At 37.2% G+C, this 23,045-nt stretch overlaps 2 protein-coding genes across 3 annotated transcripts; both read right to left on the bottom strand.

Annotated features, from left to right (window-relative positions):
- Nucleotides 1-120: 120 nt before the first annotated feature.
- On the bottom strand, nt 121-9,898 carry msh2 (mutS homolog 2 (E. coli)). The gene is made up of 16 exons (XM_060896206.1): nt 9,610-9,898; nt 8,717-8,871; nt 7,838-8,125; nt 7,593-7,739; nt 7,123-7,272; nt 6,468-6,601; nt 5,190-5,389; nt 4,857-4,966; nt 4,637-4,760; nt 3,888-4,038; nt 3,711-3,808; nt 3,377-3,622; nt 2,080-2,284; nt 1,630-1,877; nt 578-747; nt 121-450 (listed from the first exon to the last, which is right to left on the bottom strand). Exons 1-16 carry the CDS (start codon nt 9,815-9,817, stop codon nt 268-270), a joined length of 2,817 nt encoding a protein of 938 aa, XP_060752189.1. The 5' UTR covers nt 9,818-9,898; the 3' UTR covers nt 121-267.
- Nucleotides 9,899-11,221: 1,323 nt separating this feature from the next.
- Nucleotides 11,222-14,388, bottom strand: LOC132859262 (epithelial cell adhesion molecule-like). 2 transcript variants are annotated; one of them, XM_060889944.1, is made up of 8 exons: nt 14,206-14,388; nt 13,033-13,273; nt 12,883-12,948; nt 12,714-12,774; nt 12,415-12,513; nt 12,133-12,324; nt 11,496-11,540; nt 11,222-11,353 (listed from the first exon to the last, which is right to left on the bottom strand). In XM_060889944.1, exons 1-8 carry the CDS (start codon nt 14,264-14,266, stop codon nt 11,330-11,332), a joined length of 789 nt encoding a protein of 262 aa, XP_060745927.1. In that variant the 5' UTR covers nt 14,267-14,388; the 3' UTR covers nt 11,222-11,329. The 2 variants fall into 2 exon arrangements, with proteins under 2 accessions (XP_060745927.1, XP_060745936.1); XM_060889953.1 differs by having other exon boundaries at nt 12,415-12,480.
- Nucleotides 14,389-23,045: the final 8,657 nt, after the last annotated feature.

Raw genomic sequence — 23,045 nt, 5'->3', positions numbered from 1 at the left:
GAACTGTTGGAGTGAGCATAAACTAAACCATCTTCTAAGACAACCAAAAGTTTCCTAACATTAAAAATCCACTGGAATATTCTGGTAGAAATTCTGTTTGAAGGAAGCAACAAACACAAATAGGCAGAATACAGTCGTTTATTAGGAAAAACAATGAAATGCAAAAGGACATAACTCTAAAACAAGTTTATGCTATAGGTAAATCTTAGCGCATTATACACATGGAAGGGAAATACACAAGAAATGTATTTCTTACAGCATCAAGCTTTATGCCAATGTAGTTTTTGCATTCTCAATACGTGCAACTATGTCATTAACAAAGGAGTTATTGTGGACGACCACCTCAGCCTTTAGTTTGCGCAGCTCTGCTTTGATAGCCTCATCGGTCATATCCTGGACAGGCAGAGCCTTCACCTTTCCCAAGAAATCTTCAATAATCTTCTCACCATCCTATATGGTGAATCAACAGGAGGAAATAAACAGAAATGTGGTTTTCTGAGGTTTTGCAGAGCATCAAATAAATTACAGAGCATGTATGAACAATAAAGGCAATATGTGCCCACTCCGATTGTCTCACTTTTTTCTCCAAGCAGCGCTTTTTAGCTTCAGGTCCGGCATCCTGATCTTCTCTGGACACATCCTGAAACTCCTCAAGCTCCAAAGCCTTTTCCCGAGCATAAGCAATGACATGCTTGGGGAAGTTAGCCAGCTCAGCCACGTGAATCCCAAAGCTCTGGTCACACACACCTGATATTCGGCACATCCGAGAATTAAACACACAAGATACACGGGTCAAAGACAAAAATGTTTACGGGGGGAAAAAAAAAAGTGAAAATCTCTTGCCACTATACATTAGGGCTGTATAATTTGTAATTTCCTACAAGACAAAAGATTCGAATAACACAAAAACTACATAATTAGAAAGACAAAAAGACCAAATCCTCTATATTTTGCTGTACTATATTATTTAACTTACCTGTAAGCCATTATTCAAGGATATGTCTTTTACAATACTATTTTAAAAATGATTATAAAATATTGTATTACTAAACATATTATTATAAAATCGTAATAAAATATTTATATTTGGCATCTACACATTTTAATACCTTGAAAGCCTTGCTTTTTGTTGCGGCTGCAGATGAAAACAAACACTATAAAAGAATTCTTTAGCCATGAGCTGAGATCATAATGTGACAAAGACAGCAGACAACAAAGATCTAGTTCAGAATGTTTTCATTAAAATGTCACAGTGCTCTCTTAAAGTTAGTCTAAAGAAACAGGGTGGCATAGAAGGACAGCGTAGGATGCCATGAAACCCGTGAAAACGAATGTAAATGGTAGCTGGTAGTGAAAAACTGTAAACGGAGTACGCTAATGGACCATCATTAGAGCATCTTAATCAAATAATCTGACAGGGCAATCACTTCAATCAATTTGGTTTAGAATTCAAATATCTTGGCATCATCTTGCACATAGTGATGAGTATTATCATGAAAAAAGGGTCACTGTAATCACACTCTAAAACTGGCTTTTTTGTTGACTGTAGTGTTGATTATCATATTAAATATGACCGATACATGCAAATCACGTTCACCTTTCGCCCTCATACTATCAAAAGTGACTGACCGGGTTTCACCCTGTAGAGCATGGTGAGAGTGTTGTCTGTGGTCAGTGCAGTGACATGGAGGTTGTTCACAGTAGTCACTTGTTGTGCTAAAGCGGTCAGCTCGTGGAAGTGTGTGGCAAAAAGGCAGAAAGATTTCAGGCGTGTGGCAATGTACTCAGAGATGGCCCAAGCCAAGCCAAAGCCATCATATGTGGAAGTCCCTCTTCCCAGTTCATCAATTATGATCAGAGAGTCCTCAGTGGCAGAACTGATGTTTAAAAGATGAAAAAAAGTGAAGATTTGACATACATTTATTTTTCAGAAGAACACGTCAATGCTTAATGTCACAATATTCATTGACTTGTTTATAAAGTGGTTTCTGAAATGGTTCTAATGGGATACATGTAACACGCTGTTCTGTAAGTGGTTAATAATAAAAATGGAGTTGCTTAAAGATCAGAATTACTGACCGTAAAATAGACGCCGTCTCAAGCATCTCAGCCATAAATGTGGACACTCCTTTAATCTGGCTGTCCCCTGCACCAACACGGGCCAGCAGGCTGTCCACCACACTCACCTCCGCTTCATCACATGGCACAAAGCAGCCAACCTGTGCCATCAGCACAATCACACCCACCTGACGAATGTAGGTAGATTTCCCACCCATGTTTGGTCCTACAGGGAAGTGTTGAAACGCACAGTGACTTTTTTGTGATTAAACTATAGTGTGTGTATGAGGTCCCCCATTACACAGTATATATACACACACACTGTAGCATCAGGCTGTAATTTCCAAAAAATTCTGTTTCCCTACACACCCCTGAACATAAGGTGCCAGCACTGCTCAGAAAAATAGAACATAAAGCAAACACTATGCACTTCTCAGCAGATGAAACAGCTACATTTCCTTTTTTTAGCCAATCAAAATGACAGTCCTGTCTTCTTGGTTTCTTTTAGCTCACTTGACCGAGGCCTTTGAATGCACAGGTTAAAGTTCTGTCATATAAAGTTTATAAACTTTCATATGTAGGAGTCATATAATCTCCTACCAGAAGTAAAAGTATGTATTTTATATCCTGCTGGTCACATTTTATTTGCATTTCATTCGACCTCTGCTTTAACTGAAAAAAAGCACAAAGAACCCTACAAAATTATATATATTTTATAGTGCCCTTATTCAGCTGTTATAAGTAGTATAACACCACACTAAGACAAATCAAGGATAGTTACAAAAGTATTACATATAGAAAGGATAATTATTACAACTTATATTTACATCTGTAACTACACACCCAAATTCTGTATGTTCATGACTCATTCATGCATGCAAACTGTAATTACATTTACATTTCTAGCATTTATCAGACACTTTTGTCCAGAGTGACTTACATTTTATCTATGTTTTTATACAACTGAGCAATTGAGGCTTAAGGGCCTTGCTCAGGGGCCCAGCAGTGGCAGCCTGGTGGACCTGGGATTCAAACTCATGACATGAATTGGTAAGACAACAGCCTAACCACTAGGCTACCACATAATTACACTGGAATAAAGGAATGCAATACAACAGAAGTCCATTAATGAGACTTTAATCTAAACATCTTTGTGCCTTATAAAGCCTGTACAAGCTTTTGATATGTTTGTAAGATTTATCTAATGTCAGCTGGTGTAAATTAAGCCTCCTTTTAATGGCCTGCTGCCCTACCCCACTCTTCAGCTCCAAAGAACCATGAAATTGAATTTTTCCAAGTACAGTGAGACAACATGTACCTGTAATGATGTGGAACATCTCCTTTCCTTTAGTGAAGGTCACATCATTGGGAATGAAGGCCACGTCGTCCTGGGCTTCCACACAAGGATGACGTGCACCCTTCAGGATTAACCTGCCACTCCCTTTCTCCAGTATCGTCGGCCTCACATAGGGCACGGGGGCAGCATGGGACACAACTGCAAAGCTAACCACTGCATCTAATTGTGCGATCACATCATTCAAGGTCTGCAGTGGGTCCACATAGCCTGTAGATCAAGCACAGCATCGGTACATGACCCTATCAGTGGTCACTCAGTCTAACGAAAGGCTTTAAAAGACAGACATGCTCTTTACCAGCAGCGATGCTGATGATCTCTTTCACAATGGCGTTCTGAGCCTCCTCATACTCTTCCCTGTTTTTGGTGTACTCCTCATTCAAAGAGCTCAGCTTACTGAAAAGCAGTTAAAACATCACCTTTCTGTTATCGCACACTGAAACCAGTTCACCCCATCACACTGAACTAGTCTAACCTGTTGGTGAAACGCACTCCGTTCTTTTGCACATCCAAGGTTGTGAATTTCTTATTGTTGCGCAGGGTTTTCTCCTCTTTGCAGGTGACACGGAAGTAGTATCCAATCTGTGCATTGGATTCCAGCTTTATTGTTTTGCCTGCATCCAAACCTAAAGCACAGAAGAAGGAATGAAGCAAAAAAATATGACTATATTGCAACAAAACAGCATTTTTAGAAATTTGTTTAAAAAAAAAAAAAAAAAAAAAAAAAAAAAAAAAAAAAAAGAAATTTCTGAATCATTTAGGCAACTTTGCTATAAATAGGCAAATAAAATTTCCACTGAGATGCATTTGAATTTTAATAACAGTAGCCTTGTGATTTTAGGCATTGATCTACTGATCGAAAGGTTGTGAGCTTGAATCCCAGGTCCACCAGGCGTCCAATGTTGGCCCCCTTAGAAAGGCCCTTAACCTTTAATTGCTCAGTTGTATAAAAATGAGATAAAAAATGTAAGTCACTCTGGATAAGGGCACCTGCCAAATACCATGAATGCATCTAAATGTAGCTCTTAATAATAAAAAATAAAGCCAACTGAACCGGACTTAAAAAAATTACATTTATAAATCGCCTAAAGAAAGAACCGTTTACATTTTTAAACAAAAATGTCTTATAAACTTGCTGTTTTCTGTAAAATCAAATAATTTCAAATGTGTAGATCATCTAGTGTAGTCTTTATCCAAAAGAGACATAGATTCCTTCGTACTTACTAAGCTCTCGGGCTGCACTGTTTAAAGCTGCCTGCATGCTTTTCTCCAGCTGGTCCATGTCCTCCCTCAGTTCACTCAGTGTGGGGTCAAAGGAGGGTTTTACCAAAAATTCATGGTGCTCAATCTATAAATAGACACAAATAGCATTAACAGACAAATCATGAGGAAAAAGGAATGACCTTGTACTGAACAGCAGAGATAAAGGAGAAATTCGGATGACCTGGTTCATGTCCAGCGTAGTTTCGATCATCTCCTGAAACTTGGAGAAATCAGAGACGAGGTCATTGAAGGGTGTAATGAACGCTGCGTTCAACAGGACTTGATGTTTGCCTGTCAAGTGGTCAGTAGGAATGGAAGGAGATATTAAACTCCAATACACACTTTAAACAAAGATTACAGAGTTGTTAAAACCCGCTACTAGTCGAATTTATTTATTCTAAATCTATAAAAAAAATCTAAACTGAAGAAAACTATACCAAATATCGTCAACAAAGCAATGTTGTGCCATCTTTTTGTGAACAGAACACTAGATATAATATCACCAGGGTCGCACCAGAATGTCTCTCTAGGGCCAGCACCAGGCCTGGCAGCTGACCCACAGCCTGGTACACACGATAACAGTCCTGCAGATTGGCGTTCTGACGCTGAAATTTTTTAGCTAGGCGATTCATGTCGGGCAACCGACGCAGCAGGTCCTCGTGGCAGCTCTGTCTCAGCTCGGAGTCCTCCACAAAACACTCCACAAGGTCTAGCCTGAGGAAAAGAGTTTACCAATGTACATCAAAACAGCACAGTATGGTGTACAGGTATAGTTTATTATAGTATTGTGTAAGTAGTGGTACACTGCGTACAGGAAGTCATGAATAAAGCTCCTCTTGTACACTTTTGTTGCTGTATCAATTCATACCATTTTCTCTCTAACAAGGTTCATGCTTGAGAGTATTTTAGACCCTGACTTATTTGTACTAGCATAAGATCTACTCCTGATGTAAATAACATGTCAGTAAGACCCTTTGAATAAGGGCATCTGCCAAATACCATAAATACATATTGCTTATATTATTAAGATGGTTTGGGAATATAAAAAAAAAAACAAGTGCTGAAATGATTTCCATATCTGGGACAAAAGTTTTAATCCCAGTGTAACAGAAGTTCTTACTGGGATCCTTGCTAAAAAAATAAATTAAAAAAATCAGGATGTCTTCACACCATGTTAAATGTTTGTACCTTTAACAGATCTTTTAATTGTGATTTTTTTAAATTAATCCACTGGGGCATTAATCACATGAATCATATAAAGATGTTTTAAGTGTCTTGATAATTGTTTTATTCCATTTTAATAATAATAATAATAATAATAATAATAATAATAATAATAATAACAACAAGAATATTTATTTTGGTACGATAAAAAAAAAAAATAATAATATAATTATTATTATTAATATATATAATAATATAATAATTAATAATTATTAAGATAATATTTTATTTATTTATTTATTATATATATATATATATATATATATATATATATATATATATATATATATATATATATATATATATATATATATATATATATATATATATATAAAAAAGACCACTTATAAACACAAAGCGGAAGTAATTACCACCACGAAACTGGTGTACAAATATCCACAGAGTTGAGTATTTGAGAATGTTTGATTATACTTCATCTTTGCACTGATACTCATACCATGGCATACTCCTACTCATACATGTCTTGTTCTGATTCAGTAACACTGACGCTCCACTCAGTAGTTTGATTTTCATCCATGTTTATTTATCTGGATCACAATAGTCTCACCTTTCCTCGATCTTGTTTTTGTCCATTAGAGGTTGTTTAAGCCACTGACTGACCAGACGTTGGCCCTGAGGTGTTCGGCACTTGTTCAAAAGTCCTGCCAGGGAGTGTGTACCTGTGGGATCATCAGAGGAAGCCTAGGAGGAAAAAAAAAAGTAATCAGTCAAATGTATTGACCATATTCACACGCTGGCCATACAGTTTTTTGATGTCTCATTCAGGGTGGATTGAGAGCAATAATCATTCAGCACATGTGGATCTATTAAAAAAAAAAAAAAAAAAATGGCTAAACACAGCAGCAATATCTTGAAGGAGAAAGAGCAGAATAAATGAATAGAATTTTACAAAAATAATGCTAAAGACAAAAACCTAGCACACTTTCACAGAACTGTTGTTGGGTTTATATTGGAAATTCTATTTCCTCTTTGATATATTAAGAGGAAAACAACAAAAAAGTCACCAAAATAAAATATGTTTCAAAAGACACTAATGATAATATTTCTGAAAGAAAGAGAAACTACAGATTACACAGAGGTACCATAAAGGAGACATGATAATTTAGAATACAACAATTAGCCCTACTTACACAGGAAAACATACATTTGCTTAATAAATGTAAAAGCTCAGATATTATATTCAACTACAGGAAGTATCTCACTTGGAAGAGGTTAAGCGCCTTCACAGCAGCGTTGTCGAGTCGCATGTACTGGCTGAGGTCAAATGTGGTCATTTTGTAGGAACTGAAGTTGGCCTCATCAGAAAGAAGCTCCAGATACTTGATGACAGCAGCCAAGGAGGACATAGCAATCTATCGGGGGAAAAATCAATTATAAATCAATTATGTTAACATATGTATGGTTTGGCAGTGCTGAAATGTCACTAAAAAACCCTGTGCATTTGTGCATCCAACAGGACAAATACCGATTTCTGTACTGTTTAAAATGATCTACTAATAACCTGTCAACTGAGAAGGAATAAGTAACTTTAAACTGCAAATGTTTACTGATTCTTATCATTTTGCAGAACTACATATAAACTATTCTTTTCTACTAATCCAAGTGAGAACCTCACATTGGCTGCCATATAAACAGTGCTTATTCCTGAGAAATTAAAATGTCAACAAATCACCTGTTTCTCCATCTCTGGGAGTGCAGCACTAGATACTGTCTCTCCCTTCTGAGCCTTCAGTAAACGGTTCAGATCCTGAACTATGTCTTTGGTTGTAAACTCTGCCTTCTTCCTGTCTGAGAAGAGAATACCTCCATGCTGCACCACCTGAAGCAAAAAACCAAAAAGCACCACATCACTTTTTGGTTCTCATACAATGTCGCACAAAAAATCAAATCATTACATCAAATTCCCACTGTAGATACCTCTCTTAGTTTACCCAGATCGCCTGATGTATCTCCAGCAGGAAGCACACACTCTTTGGGTCCAATCTGCACAAGGAGAGCTTCCAGATTGGAGAACTGGTCGTTATCTGGAAACTCGCACACCCCGAGCTTTCGGAGTATGCTGTCAACATACCCAACACCCACGACACGCTGTCCATCACTTCCTGTTCCAATGCGGATCCCGACCACTCCAGCAGCCCCCTCCCCTAAACCTCCTCCGCTACCAAACAGAACCTCTTCAAACTGGGTCAGGTTTCCTGGAGAGGCCTAAAACACACATTCCTTCACACTGAGATGAAACACTAAAAAACATGCTAAAACATGCACAAAAATAAGCTAAAATATGCAGAAGCAGAAATACTACAATGGACCCAACATTTTTATTATATTTTAGTGAACATTAAATATCCCTTAATGTATCTATATACATTTAAAATGTAGAAAACAATGCAACATATTTTGATAATTTACTATTCTATGAAGTCATTACAGCAAAAAATAACAGTGTGTAGGAGAGAATGAGATGATCATAAGTGTTCATAAAACATGAATTAAAAGATTAGCTTGGTAGTTGGGTAATCAAAAGCAAAGCCATATTTGAGCTTCCTCTGTTTTTTTTTTTACCTTCGTATTATTTCCCACTGATTTTTCACAATCGTTGCACTCATCCTGATATGTCCATAAATGTATAGTGATCACAGATACAATTGTGACTGAACCTAACCATAAGGTTATATGGTAAAATGGAACATATGCCTGTAGAAAACTGTATTGTAGGTGGTTAGGTGTTAAATTCAAGCCCAGTCATGAAGATAAAAGCTGGACTAGGTGTCTAAGCAAATTTCAGAGTCACTTTACCTTGTAGGCTATTTGCCAGTCGTGATCTTTGCTGCTCTTGCTTCCCGTCTTATTCCTGTACACTTCCACACGGTACTGCCTGACCAACAGCAAATCTCTCACAAACGCCTCGAAGTTCATCTTACTGAGCACCACACTCTCCAGCCTCCTGCTGCCTGGATTTCACATAAACAGCCATTTCAGTGGGGGAAAAAAAAGCACATTGAACTTATCCAGCAAAGTTTTTTGGCAAAACCATAAAACAATATCAGCTTGCGTCTAAAATAACCGTCATATAATTAAAACTGCATATATGTGTGGAACTATATTTTACTGGCAGTGTGACGTTAAGGTAATCTTTCCATTAGATTTTGGAGCATGGCTGCAGGGATTTGTGCTCAATCAGCCACAAGAGAATAAGTGAGCAAATCTGGGGTGGTGTCAGGTTCCAGTTCATCTTTAGGTGTTTAGTTCCTCAGGGTTGAGGTCAGGATCTGTGCTGGTCCTTGAGCAAAACAAGCCTTCCAAGCTCTCACTTTGTGCACATGGGCGATAAGATGCTGGAACAAATTTGGGCTCCTTATTTCCACTCAAGGAAAATTGTAATGCGACTTTGTGTGTATTGTGTGATTTTCGATCAACAGTCTGGTGAGGTTGAACATACGGGTTTGATGACCAAGTGTTCACATACTATTGGCCCTATAGTGAGTGTACATCCTGCTAACTAATATGAGAGCTAAATGAGCGAATCACGTACATAAACATCTCCATAACGAGCTTCAGATGAACCCGATCATATAATTGTGTTTACTGGAAAACTTTCGGTTGGTGACCTAAGCAAAGTAAACGTTAAGACTTACATTTCTTTTCCCAGATTAGCTTAGCTTAGCCTAGCCTAGCCTAGCCATACCCACCTGCACCGAGCATTTTAATAACTCCATTGGTCTTAAAGACTTCTTTTGCAGCAAAGTTCGCATCTTTTCCATGCACGGTGTAGTAATCGCTGCGGTCAAATATTCTAACCGTAGTGTCCGGTTTTTCCGGCATGGAAAAATAAAAGTTTAGGAAGCCGCTTTCGGACGCACTGTCCATACACAAGTTCTGTTTTGGTTGCACGGCCATGCTGGAATCTCCCGCCACCGACAGCACGAGCTCCGGAAACACGTCATCACAGGCAGGGTCGAGGTTCCTGTAGAAACCCTCAACATGTCTTCAGTTTAACTGTTTTGTTTGTCTTTAATTACTCTGAGTGGGGAAAAGGGTAATTATATAAGTGGTAATTATATAAGTGGTAATTATATAAGTGGTAATTATATACGGAACTTTATTCTTGAGTAACGAGAGACAGTAAAAACTGAGAGATTAATACATCTTAATAAAGCAACTGTATATTTTGGCCGTTGCGTTTTTAATGTTTTTATCACAAGCAAATCCAAATAACCTGAAATATTAGTTATTAATGGGCTCCATGTTTTTATACAAAGTTCACTGGACACAGAATATATATATATATATATATATATATATATATATATATATATATATATATATATATATATATATACATATACACACACACACACACACACACACACACACACACACACACACACACACACACACAATTTCACAGTGGGTCACATTGCTGCTCTAGAGTTATCCTCCAGGATCTCTGGTTACTTTCATGCACCCAAAATCATGCCAGCAGGAGAAAGTATACTAAAATTGCCCCAAGATATGAATGTGTAACACCGGGTTCCACTCAAGTGACTGACATCCAATCCAGGGTGTGTACCTGGCTGTTTGCCAGATTACCTCTGACCAGGACAAAGTAGTTACCAAAGATGACTGACTGAATGAATGAACAAATGTCCAGAGTTCATGGAAAGCCACAAGATGTTAGCATTGTAGGGCCTTTTAATGTCAGAGGTCTGGTTTACAGACCACTGCATTTAACAACATAAATGTAAACAGACAATTCAATGTCCATTAATCTCTACAGTACAAGAAGAAGTACTATTAATTGTTCTTTTATTGTAAACGTGTACTAATACAAACCATACATTATCAAGTGTAATATTTAATATAAAATTTAATACTATGTTCATATTGGCATTTGATGATATGATATAACGATACTATTAAACAGATACACAAGTAAATACGTTACAGTCATGATACAGATTAACTAGTGATAACTACAAACTACACTACTGCATTATTTTTAATGGTCATGACTGAAACAAAAAGCTATACAGCCATATTTGTTGTCTATAGGCCAGACTCTAACAGAAAGCCTTTATTCTTGAAACTAAGCAATTCTCAATGGGATTTTTGGCAAGTATTTTTTTTTAATAATATTTATAAAACTAATATTATAATACTGTTGATGATGATGGCAATGATGACGATGGTGTGCAATATTAAATACACAAAGTCTATCCAATATCAGTACAATAGAGAACTTTATTTGAAAGGATTAACTTTAAATATATTTCTCAACAGAATAGAAAGAGAAAAAGAGAAGCAGTGACAAGAGCATAAATGTAAAATCATAAACCATTTATGTATTAATAATCATCAGGTGTTTTGTTGCAGCATCATTTTCCATCATCTTGAAATCCAGAATAGCACCTAAATCTCCTCCATTTCACAGGTCTGCAAAGAAATTTTAACATGTCCACTTTTGTCTAACATAACATATCTCCAAAGAAGTTATGAGATCATTAATAGGTGTTTTGAGGTGTTTGGAATTACAGAATTACAGAATGTCTATAAAATATGGCATCAGTAGCCTCACCTGAGCTTTTGCATATTGGCCCCTCTTTTGTTTTCTGATCAAGAGCTAAATCAGGAAGAAAGTAAGAAAGTCAGTAAACTTTGGATTCCTGTGTAACACTGAGTATTACAGTAACTGCAAACTAACACAAGCCACTCAGAAGAAATCAAATATACTTTAAGGCCATACAGTGGATTATATAAGTATTCAACCACCTCAAAGTTTTCTACATTTTGTAGTTTTGTTACTACCAAAATGTTTCACCTTCAATATTATGTTCTCTATGTTCTCACACAACATTTATGTTCCACCAAATTTAGCACCTTGTGCCAAATCTAAAAGCTTCTTGTTATCACAGACATTTTCCCCCTGTATGCCTTCTGTCAATCTCCAAGTGTTTGATTTATGGTTGTTGTGGGAAAGGCTTCTCCGTTTATTTCATAGTTACACATAGTTATATATTTTTTTCACTAATGTTCTCCATATCCACTGATTGTTATGTAAAAAACAAACTTGAACATAATGACATATAATATAATCCAAATTATGAACATTTAATTTCTTGACTATAACTCTCTATACATCAATTTACACGAATGGCATAAATATTTCCCTGTCATCTATCAATACAGAACATTATCACTGTGAGAGAACTGACCAGAAACAGGATCCCAAGACAAGCTGCCAAGATGAACACACCAGCGACAATCAGAAGGCCTTTAGTGAACATTTGCGTGCTATGTGTGGGTTCTTTATCATCCACATAATAAACTATGATGCTCTCAATCTCCAGTTTTTCCCCTTCAACTGTTGGTTCAAACAGGGGACCGAAGAGCGAGTGCACTACAACCTTGTGGGAAATAATAATAATTATTTTAGCAAGTAACAACAGAACTGAAGTGCATGTATTAGTTCAAATTTGTAAATATTGCTTTCTTACATCTTTCTCCATGTAGTAGGCCAACAGAGACTCCTCCTTTTTCTGATCATCAGAATTTTTTCTCACCTCAATGGTAATGAGACGAGCATCAACATTATACTACACCAGGGAAATAAATTGCATACTATTTATATATAGATAACCAGGTGGAAATGTTCTGCAACTTTGTGACAGCAGTTTGTATTGAAGGCCCACATACTGTATGAGTTTGATGACCAAGTGAAGATATCCACTAATGAATTAATTGCTGGATTAAATAGGCAGACATACTGTAAATGTGTACTTTAATTCAGCCTCACCTTGACTTCAGTTTTACTATCCACATTTGGATCTGGTTCCTGAATAGCAGTGGTAATAGCCCTGTAAATAAGTAACCAGATTCCAATCACTAGAAATGAATTAATGAAGTTGTTTATAATTAACTATATATCCAGAAAAGCCACAATTAAGGAGAAATCATCAAATTACCTCTGCAACTGGGAAAGCGCCAGTGGGTTGCCGGTCTTCTTGTGCTTCATCTCAATACGTACCCAGCTGTAGAAGAAGACAATGCTAAGTATTTTAGATTCAATCATTTTAGACTAATATTTCAGACCGACAGGCTATATTTATACTGACTTTGGCAGAACTAACTCCTCACACTGAAGGTTTCTGTCACCGTTGTCAGATTCACGCACACCTGCACTGTCTACACACCAGCACACATCACTGCTATTGCACTGCTTGGCCTTGAAGAGTCCATTGGGTTGACACTCCGGATCATAAAGCCCTTCATCATCAGTCAGAGCTGTTACATTATTCTCTGAGAACAGCTGAGAGTGGTAGACTTCTGCTTTCATCTGGAAGCATTTTGGAATCACTGCCATAGAGGACAGATTAAAGGTCAAGTCACCAACAGACTGTAAGCTCTTGAAATGGTTGAAGGCTGTATTTAAATATGTACAATGGCAAAAGTTTGCATACCCCATGTTTTACAGAAAACCTGTTCTACCTAGGGAAATCAGTTATACAAATAATTGCAGACAAATGTTCAAGATGAAGTGTGGGTGTTTCCTGTAAGGCCATAATCAAGCACAAAACAAATCTAGGTTTTGTCAGTCTTCAGTCTGTTGACCCGAACTGAATAACTTGTCAGTGATCAAACATATGGCCAGGAAAATGTGTAGAGATACAAAAGTTGTTCATTGGGTGTTCATGTACTAAACACAAACTAAAGTTCACAGATGAATTCATAAGACTTGTAGTCAAGATTAGCTCTTTATTAGTTTGTGATTAGTACATGCACTAACTCATCATTAGGGCATAATTAACTAAGCGCTAATTCATGTATTAGTGCCTGATTATTCATGTACTGTAATTGTACAGTGTGGTCAATAAATTCTTCACTATGCTTTAAGGGTATACAAACATTTGCACTGCAGAATACAATGCAAAAAAAGTCAAAGTATTTGTTTTTACCCTTTACTAACAGTGATTTAACATTCACATAAAGATTTATCACATGTGGTCCAGCACAGTGAGTCACACAGGCTTGATGCATGAAACAATAAACTGAGGTCAAGTGAAGAACAAGAAGAAATATTTTATGATTGTTAATGTCTTTTCAAGCCCTGGTTATGACATAACTTATAATAATGTCTTATTTTGCCAAAAAAAATGTCTTCTGTACACTTTGTCACTTAAGATATTTATTTTCCATCAAAATGAAGTAACAATATATCAGAAACTGAAAAGGTTTAGCTCTAGAATAGAGGCATTTAAAAAAAAATTCAAAGCAAATTGGCTACTTACAAGCATAAGATGATCCATAAATGAAGCTCAAACAAAGCATTATGCCCACAGCAGAAATCATGTTACTAACAATGAGCACAGCGAGTTTCCTCCACCAAAAAGCTCACGTTTATTCAATTGTTGCTGTGACCTGCTGGACACTGAGTTATTCCTAACAATCTAAACAAACCTGTTCTACTCTGCTTCTGCTGCTAGTCTGATTTAAAATGCATGTCTGGATAAAAAATACAAGGAAAGTATGCCTTCAGGTTATTGTTTTTCAGAAGTGAGGCAACGCAGAGAGGAAATGCTTAAATTTATTCAACAGACCTACCCATTAAATGCTAATGGTAGTTTAAGACCAGTCAAATATTTCCTGTGGATTTTGCACGATTCTTATTTAAAAAATAGAAAGTTAATAAACAAGTTGTCTTTGGTCTAAAGGATTTAAAGTCTGTCCCAACGAGTAAAAAGGTGAAGAAAAGACAGCAACGAACCTGCCACTCTCTGTAATTTGTTGCTTTGTTTTGTCTATCTTCATTTTCAGGGCAGCCTCAGTATTTGTACATCAAATCAGTCACCTGATGAAAAGATGAAAACATATTTGAGGACTCTTTTTGAGGAAATTTGAGGAAATTTTGGATTTCTGCATTGAATAACTTTCATTATGTGACCTGATCATCATCATCATCATCATCATCATCATCATCATCATCATCAAATAATTTCATTTCTTAAACATCACTTAAACAGCAAAAGCACATTGTATACCTCTATCTGTTTATGTGAATAAACACTGTACACAGTCTTGAACACTAGTGCATGGCTGTTATATTTCCATGGACCTGTACCCACTGTAGCCTAGAATTTTTGCTCTTGACTGACAGGTGTGGAACCCAATGTGGTCTTCTGTTTTTGTAGGAAAAGTCTCAAGGTATCTGGCTCAAGGTTCAACGTGGTCTTAGATGCTTTTCAGATCACCACATTTGTATGTCACACCAGTATGTTTTTGAAGGTGGAAAGAATACTAAAGAATCCAGAGAAAGCCTACGCAGAGCGGGGAGAATGTAACCATACATTCTCATTGAGACAGGGACCCTAGAGCACTGAAACGGCACTGGTACTCGCTACGTTACTATACTATCATCTTCATATCCATTAAAAGATAATTATGAAATAATCATAACATCATCCTCCATCCATCCATCCATCCATCCATCCATTTTCCTCTCCTACAAGGTTCAGATGGTAGCCTGTATTCTATCCCTGGGGACTCAGGGCAAGATGGGGGACAAGGTGCCAACTTGTCACAGGGCACAACCACACACAAACACCCTTGCTTGTGTCTCTGTATATGTGACCTGGCATTCATCTTTGTGACCAGTTGGTGTCAGTGCTGCTTCATAAGTTACAGGTAGAACATCACAGTACTGGAGTGTATTTGCAGACACTGCTGCAGAGAAGAGATGAGCTGCAGCATTTGCTTAGATGCTAAATTGTGTGCACTTTGGTATTACATTTTGTAATTATTAAAAATATATGAGATCAATTTCAATTTACTGTGGATTTTAGAACAGCAACAAACAGTTAGAGATAGAGTTTGAATTATAGTCTCCCCTCACTCTCTATCCTCCATTGCCCCTTTCTCAGCTTCACCAAACAAGCAGTGAGTCAGCACATTGCTATCTAGACAGCCTGCTGGATCTGTGGCTCTGGTGAACTATGCATACACGTGTGTAGGTGTCTGTGTGTGAGGGTTTGTTTAGGTTTGAGGTTTGCTCTATTTTAAAAGTGTTCAGAATTTCACATAAAAAAAGAAAAGAAAAAGACTTTAATCATGAGTTACACGTGACTTCCGTTGTGTTGAGATCAGAGACACACCTTTTGTAATGAAATGTCCTGGGGGTTTATGGGGGAAGGGAAAAAAGATCAACTTCACACACAATATTCCCAACTCCATGGCGCAATGCAGCTGCTGCACGGATGCCGTTGCTTGGCAACCGTAGTCTCAGCCTTGCTGAAAGCTACTCATGGTTATGCAAGTAAACATGTTGCCAATGTTCTCTTTTTTCTCACCCTCTCTTTCTTCTCTCTTCCCCCATTTCTTTCTTAACTTAAACACTAGGAAAATTTTCCTTTTAAAAATATTGGACTTTAAATTCTGCTCTGACTCTCTTCCTGTGGGGATGGGAGGTGTGAAATGGGGATGCTGTTAGGATCTGAAATGGTTGTGAGAAGGAGTGTGCTGATTATCTGATACAGGAAGAGCTTACTGTCTGAACAGGTCACGGTTTCTCAAAACTGTTCAAGACGATAATTAGAGTCTCACTTTGAAAGTGCTCTGTTTCAGATAAGCCTGATAAGATGATCATTTAGGAGACTGTGTTGCTGGGCAACCGCTAATGATGGAATTAGATTTGTGGCTTTGTAAACATCTTGGTAAATGTGTGCATAATGTGTGCAAGAAAGGGAGAGAGAAAGAAAGAGGGCCATGCAGAGAAAAGACAACTAGACAAGCCAAGCAGAAAATTTAGACTAAAATCTTGTATAACTACTGTTAAGGCTTACTCAGACACACACACATTAACACACACACACACACACACACACACACACACACACACACACACACAAACACATTGACACACACTATTATATGTGAATATACACTTTAGGCACATGTAGCTCCCTTGTATCTACAATTACTATGCATTTGTCATCCTCAGACCATCCTGTTTCTCAAGGTGAAGCAGGCACCCTATAGCCATCTTTGTCCAGATATTATTTCTGTACTGGACTTTTCTGAACACTGCAGTGACACTGAAATGCTAGTGGGTGTTTTGCTGTACAAACATATAAGGAATATCAGAACACTGTGTATTCTGGGCTACAGTCAGTAATTGTAAACCTACCAAGAGTACCTCTGGTAGTTTTACCTTAAAAACTGCCCAGTGGATGCAGATACATGCTTTGTCGATATTTGTCGATTTTTTGTATATCGTATGAGCAAAATAACTCAAAGTTCCATTTTGTAAACACATGATTGGCAGGTATCTGATAACTACTCATAATATAATAATATACACCGTTTTCATGTTAATATCTTAAGGTTGCATACAATTTATTTTTGAAATCATACAGCAGAGCAGAGAACTCATGTAGTTTTACAAAGTTTGCACATGAAAAAGCACTTTATTTTGCTAAAATGTAAAAAATTTTAATTGACTGCATGTGTATTAAACACTGTATAAAATACATCAATCATATGAATAACAGCTGTTTTATCCGCTGTGCTTGGGGCTTTAAGCCTCATCCTTGGGCCATCCTTATAAATAAATAAAATAAATTAAAAAAAGGAAAAAATAACTATAAAAAAATAATAAATAATAACAATAATACTTCAAGTAAATCTCTTTTCTTTTTGGTAGTAAATACTTTGAGGAAAAAAATGTTTAATAAATTCTTCACATCTGTGATTAAGCTGCTGTTCCTTTACAGGCAGCTAGAGGGTGCTACTGAGCACGTGCAGAGTGAGTTTCACTACTGAAGCTTATTGCTGATTGGAGCAATTGGTAGTGTTACTACTTGCACCTGTTAAAACTGGCCTAACTTTACCCCTCACCTAAAAACCAGTCCAGAAATAAACTGTAGGCAGTTACAAACACATCAATGGACACAATGATTAATGAACGATGATGCAGTCACAGAATGAAATGTACATTTAATTTAAGGCATTATGTAGACTGTGCCTGTGAGCATTTGCTGTCAAAAAGAAAAAACAAAAGTGCAAGCTCAGTAACAAATATAATGTGCACACAACAGGAACATGTGCCCAGTGCTGATGGAAATAATGCAGCTAATAATATATCATTTGGTTGCTAACTGATTTTAATGAAAAGCGCATGTGTACAGAATAATTCAATTCAATTCAATTCAAGTTTATTTGTATAGCGCTTTTACAATGGACATTGTCACAAAACAGCTTTACAGAACATAAACATAGAACAAAAGATAAACATAAGGAGAAGTATAAAGAATTAATATAATAAAAATTCAAGATATATACAGTTCACAGTGTGTATGTATGTATGTATGTGTGTATGTGTATTTGTCCCCAATGAGCAAGTCTGAGGAGGCTCAGGCAACAGTGGCAAGGAAAAACTCCCTTAGATTGGTAAAGGAAGAAACCTTTAGAGGAACCAGACTCAAGGGGAACCCATCCTCATATGGGTGACACTAGATGGTGTGGTTACAAATATACAAGTATCACAGAGTCCAACTGGAGCTGGTAGATCTGTAGATGTCTCAGGGTTCTCACAGAGTCAGCCTTGTCTCAGTGGAGGTCCAGAAATTTCAACGCACGGAAGACGATCATAGCATGGGTGTCTCAGCATGGGTAGAAAAAGAGAAGAGAAGAGCAGTGTAGAGGGATTAACATATCTGCTGTTCATAAGAATGTGCAAGTCTAGTGTGATAGTGCACAATATTTATGGGATGTATTATGTGTACGCCTGACTAAAGAGATGAGTTTTTAATCTACATTTAAACTGTGAAAGTGTGTCTGAGCCCCGAACACTATCAGGAAGACTATTCCAAAGTTTGGGAGCTAAATAAGAGAACGGTCTTCCGCCTTTAGTAGACTTAGATATTCTGGGGACTACCAGGAGTCCTGAGTTTTGTGATCTCAGAGAGCGTGAAGGATTGTAACGTGTTAGAAGACTAGTTAGATACATGGGAGCTAAACCATTAAGAGCCTTGTATGTAAGTAGCAGCAGTTTGTAATCAATTCTAAACTTAACAGGTAGCCAGTGTAGAGATGATAAAATTGGGGTTATATGGTCATACTTTCTTGTCCTAGTGAGAACTCTGGCAGCTGCATTTTGGACTAACTGTAGCCTATTTATTAAAGATGCAGGACAACCACCTAGTAATGAATTACAATAGTCCAGTCTAGAGGTCATGAAAGCGTGAACTAGCTTCTCAGCATCAGATATAGACAGGATGTTTCTCAGCTTGGCAATATTTCTAAGGTGGAAGAAGGCTGTTTTTGTGGTTTGGGCGATATGATTTTCAAAAGACAAGTTACTGTCTAATATAACACTCAGGTCTTTCACTGTCGAGCTACTAGTAACAGTACATCCCTCTAATTGGAAATTAAGTTGTGAGAGTTTCTGTGTACTGGTTTTTGGGCCTATAAGTAGTATTTCTGTCTTATCAGAGTTTAACAACAGAAAGTTACAGCTCATCCAGTCTTTTATCTCTCTAAGGCATTGAGTTAATTTGGACAATTCAGTTATTTCATCTGGTTTTGATGAGATAAAAACCAGTATAACTGTGTGTCGTCAGCATAGCAATGGAAGCTAATCCCATGTCTTCTAATAATGTTCCCTAATGGAAGCATGTATATCGAGAAAAGCAGAGGTCCTAGAACTGATCCTTGAGGGACCCCATAATTAACTGGTAATAAACTGGAGGATTCACCATTTAATTCTACAAAATGGTATCGATCAGACAGGTAGGATCTAAACCAACTTGAAGCCTGTCCATGAATACCTGTGTAATTTTGTAAGCGATCTAGGAGAATGTTGTGATCTATAGTGTCGAATGCAGCACTAAGGTCAAGTAGAACTAATAGTGACATACAGTCTTTGTCCGAAGCTAAGAACAAGTCATTTGTAACTTTAACAAGTGCAGTTTCTGTGCTATGATGGGGCCTGAAACCTGACTGAAACTCTTCAAAGATATTGTTCTCCTGTAAGAAGGAGCTCAGTTGAACAGACACAACCTTTTCTAGTATTTTAGACATAAACGGAAGGTGTGAAATCGGTCTGTAATTTGAAAGTCCATTAGGATCTAAATTATGTTTCTTAATGAGTGGCCTAATAACTGCCAACTTGAAGGATTTAGGGACGTAACCTAAAGATAACGAGGAGTTATTAATATTAAGAAGAGGCTCACCGGCTTTATATAACACTTCTTTCAGTAGTTTAGTTGGAATGGGGTCTAGTGAACAAGTTGTTGATTTAGCTGTAGTAATAAGTTTAACTAACTCTTCCTGACCTGTACCTGTAAAGCAATGTAGTTGTGTGTTTAGAACCTTAGGTGAGACCGGGATGCTAGTTGCTCTCATATGTTGAGCGTCACCTATTTTATTCCTGATACTTTTGATTTTATCAGTGAAGAATCTCATAAAATCGTCACTACTGAACTGTGATGGAATTGTGTGTTCAGATTTTTGGTTTTTTTGTTAGTCTAGCCACTGTGCTAAATAAATAAACATATAGAATTTTTTTAATTATAGTGTATGCTTTTTTTTCATGTAAATGACTGTGGCTTCAAAAAATGTAACAAGAATGCTCTTTATTGTGTTGAATTTCTTTGTTAGATCTGAGGAAAAATGATTATTGCCTTCCAGACATATGTGCCATGGACAGGGTTGCCAGATCTGCAGAACAAAAAAAAACTCAATTGACAACCAGTATTAACACATGTAATTTCCCTGATTTGTTCTGTCTCCAAGATCTTAAAATGGTACCCTATTATTATACTTTTTGACATGAAAATGAAAATGAGGATGAAAAAAAGCTCACACTGGCAAACCATCTGCAGAAAAACAGTACCCGTGATGTTCTAAGCAACACGTAATCAAATTTACACTCGGGTGGGGAAGCAGACAAAACATGCAACTGTAGTACAATGTCCTCTTCCCACTTTTTGTGTGATATGTGTGAGAGTGAGAGTAGAGCAGTTTGTGTCTTGCCACATGCACAGTGTTTAAATTGCACATTTAGCCTCGTTTGACAGTTTTGTGCAGAATTGTCTTTGTCAGGTTTTTTTTTTTTCAAAGAAGGCAGCCTAATTCTAGCTAGGCACAAACAGTTTAGTACATCTGGCCTTGAGTGTACATGTACTCACATTTTCCCTCTGTCCTTCCATTGATGGTGAATCAGGCCACCCACTTGCATGCTCTGAACTAGAACAGCAGCCTACTTCTCAGTATAATTAGAGCTAAGAGAGAGAGAGAGTAAGAGAGAGAGTGAGAATGAGAGAGAGAGAGAGAGAGAGAGAGAGAGAGAGAGAGAGAAAGATGCCAGAGGCCTTGGATATGTTTTCTGAGTTCTGAGTGCTAAAGGGTGGGAGGACTGAATGTTAACACTGTTCATAAAGCATAAAGAGTGAGAGGAACAGCATACATGACACAGACAACCACACGCATTTTAGTATCCACCTCCCTTCTCTCTCTCTCTCTCTCTCTCTCTCTCTCTCTCAGTCTCTATTTTGTTTTGTATTACTGAGCATCACATAGGAGTGATTATAGCAGCAATAAGAGCCGATTAGGGCCTCTTGGTGTGGGTCTATAAAGTGGGATATTGTGTACACAGCTGTTAGAGAAAGAGGGAGAGTGAGAGTCATATGCTGTTCTGCATGAAAGGAAGCTGAAAGCTGCAGAGAAATGGACTGACCTCCTTGGAGAGCAGAATGTCTTTTTCTACAGTGCCACATGTGGTAATGAGGGTCATGGTCTGCATTGAAGCTGCATAAAAGCATTAATCCATTAATAATTGTATTACAGTAAAGGACCATCCCAAAGACAGAGGGCCTGAGTAAAAATGCCAAGCTTATGATTAGAAGGCCAGGAGCAAAGAAGAGTTAAGATTTAGGGCCAGGTTTTTCCTTTTCTCACTAAATTGTGCAGAGCAAAGTGAATAATGGATGTCTTCTTTAAAAAATGTGATATATAGTAATCTTCCAGTCTAGTAAGGAGGGTTTTGGCAGTCATTTAAAGAGACTTTACTGTCAACCCTAAAATGCAGTTCAGTTCTACAAACAGTGATGCAAGTAATAGACAGTCAGGGATGAAATAATGAAACTGAAGGATAATCCTTTGGTTGTTACATAAACATTAAAGGCGGTATTTAAAACTTACACAACACATTGCGATAACTGTTGAGCTTATATGCTATTAAATGAGGAACTGCATGTCACACCACAAGGGTGTGACATTCAAAAACTGCTGCACAGTGATATTTTCAGACCTACTCTGGTCAAGTTGTTACTCCCTGTTACTCCCTGCTGAGGCTAATTTGTGCATAGATGCATTGACTTCAGGCAAAGTCTTAAATGTCCTCTACTGTTTCTTTCAACTGTTTTGTGAATGTACTTTATCAGTGTCACCCCATTTCAGCATAAATAATGAATACTTTACAATGCATTGTATTAACTCCTAGATAAATATGCAGGGACTAAGCAGAAACAAATTACTAGCAGCATATTAAAGTTTAGTTACTAATGAATACTGTCTAATTGCCCAGTAAAAAAAAAGTAATGGTTATAGCTTATAAATTCTCAGCAATGAATTCAAATTTCCTTGAAAACTATTGTTAAACTGTTCATTAGTAGCGAGTTATAATGTGATGCAGTACTTTATCAGGTCGTCCTTATCTCTTATGGAAAAAAACACAGTGACACTTCAGTTATTATCTAAAATACTCACTCGGTCATTATAAAATTATGATATTTGGAAATTCTATCTTAAAGACTTTAGAACTGGGATAGATATAACAGAGTGAGATATTATATTTATGTCAGCATGTCTTTGTGATTATTCAGAAGGAACACTGGCACATTTACACCTGCAGAAAAGAACTAGACACTAATGTTTTGAGTTTCATTTGTAGGCCAATGTGCAAATTGTCTCATATAAAGGCTCGAAGAGAAATCAGAAGGGATGGTGGTTGAATATGGCATCTGGTGACCTCTTACATATTTTAACAGATACACTCTATGGACAAAAGTATCTGGATGCCTGTCCATTATGCTTAGAGGAACCTTTATGATATCACATTCTAAATACATTAATA

The sequence above is a fragment of the Tachysurus vachellii genome, chromosome 2 (genome assembly GCF_030014155.1).
Source record: "Tachysurus vachellii isolate PV-2020 chromosome 2, HZAU_Pvac_v1, whole genome shotgun sequence".
NCBI lineage: Eukaryota > Metazoa > Chordata > Actinopteri > Siluriformes > Bagridae > Tachysurus > Tachysurus vachellii.
The sequence above is the reverse complement of the archived record's forward strand: the minus strand, read 5'-3'. Positions and strand labels throughout refer to the sequence as shown.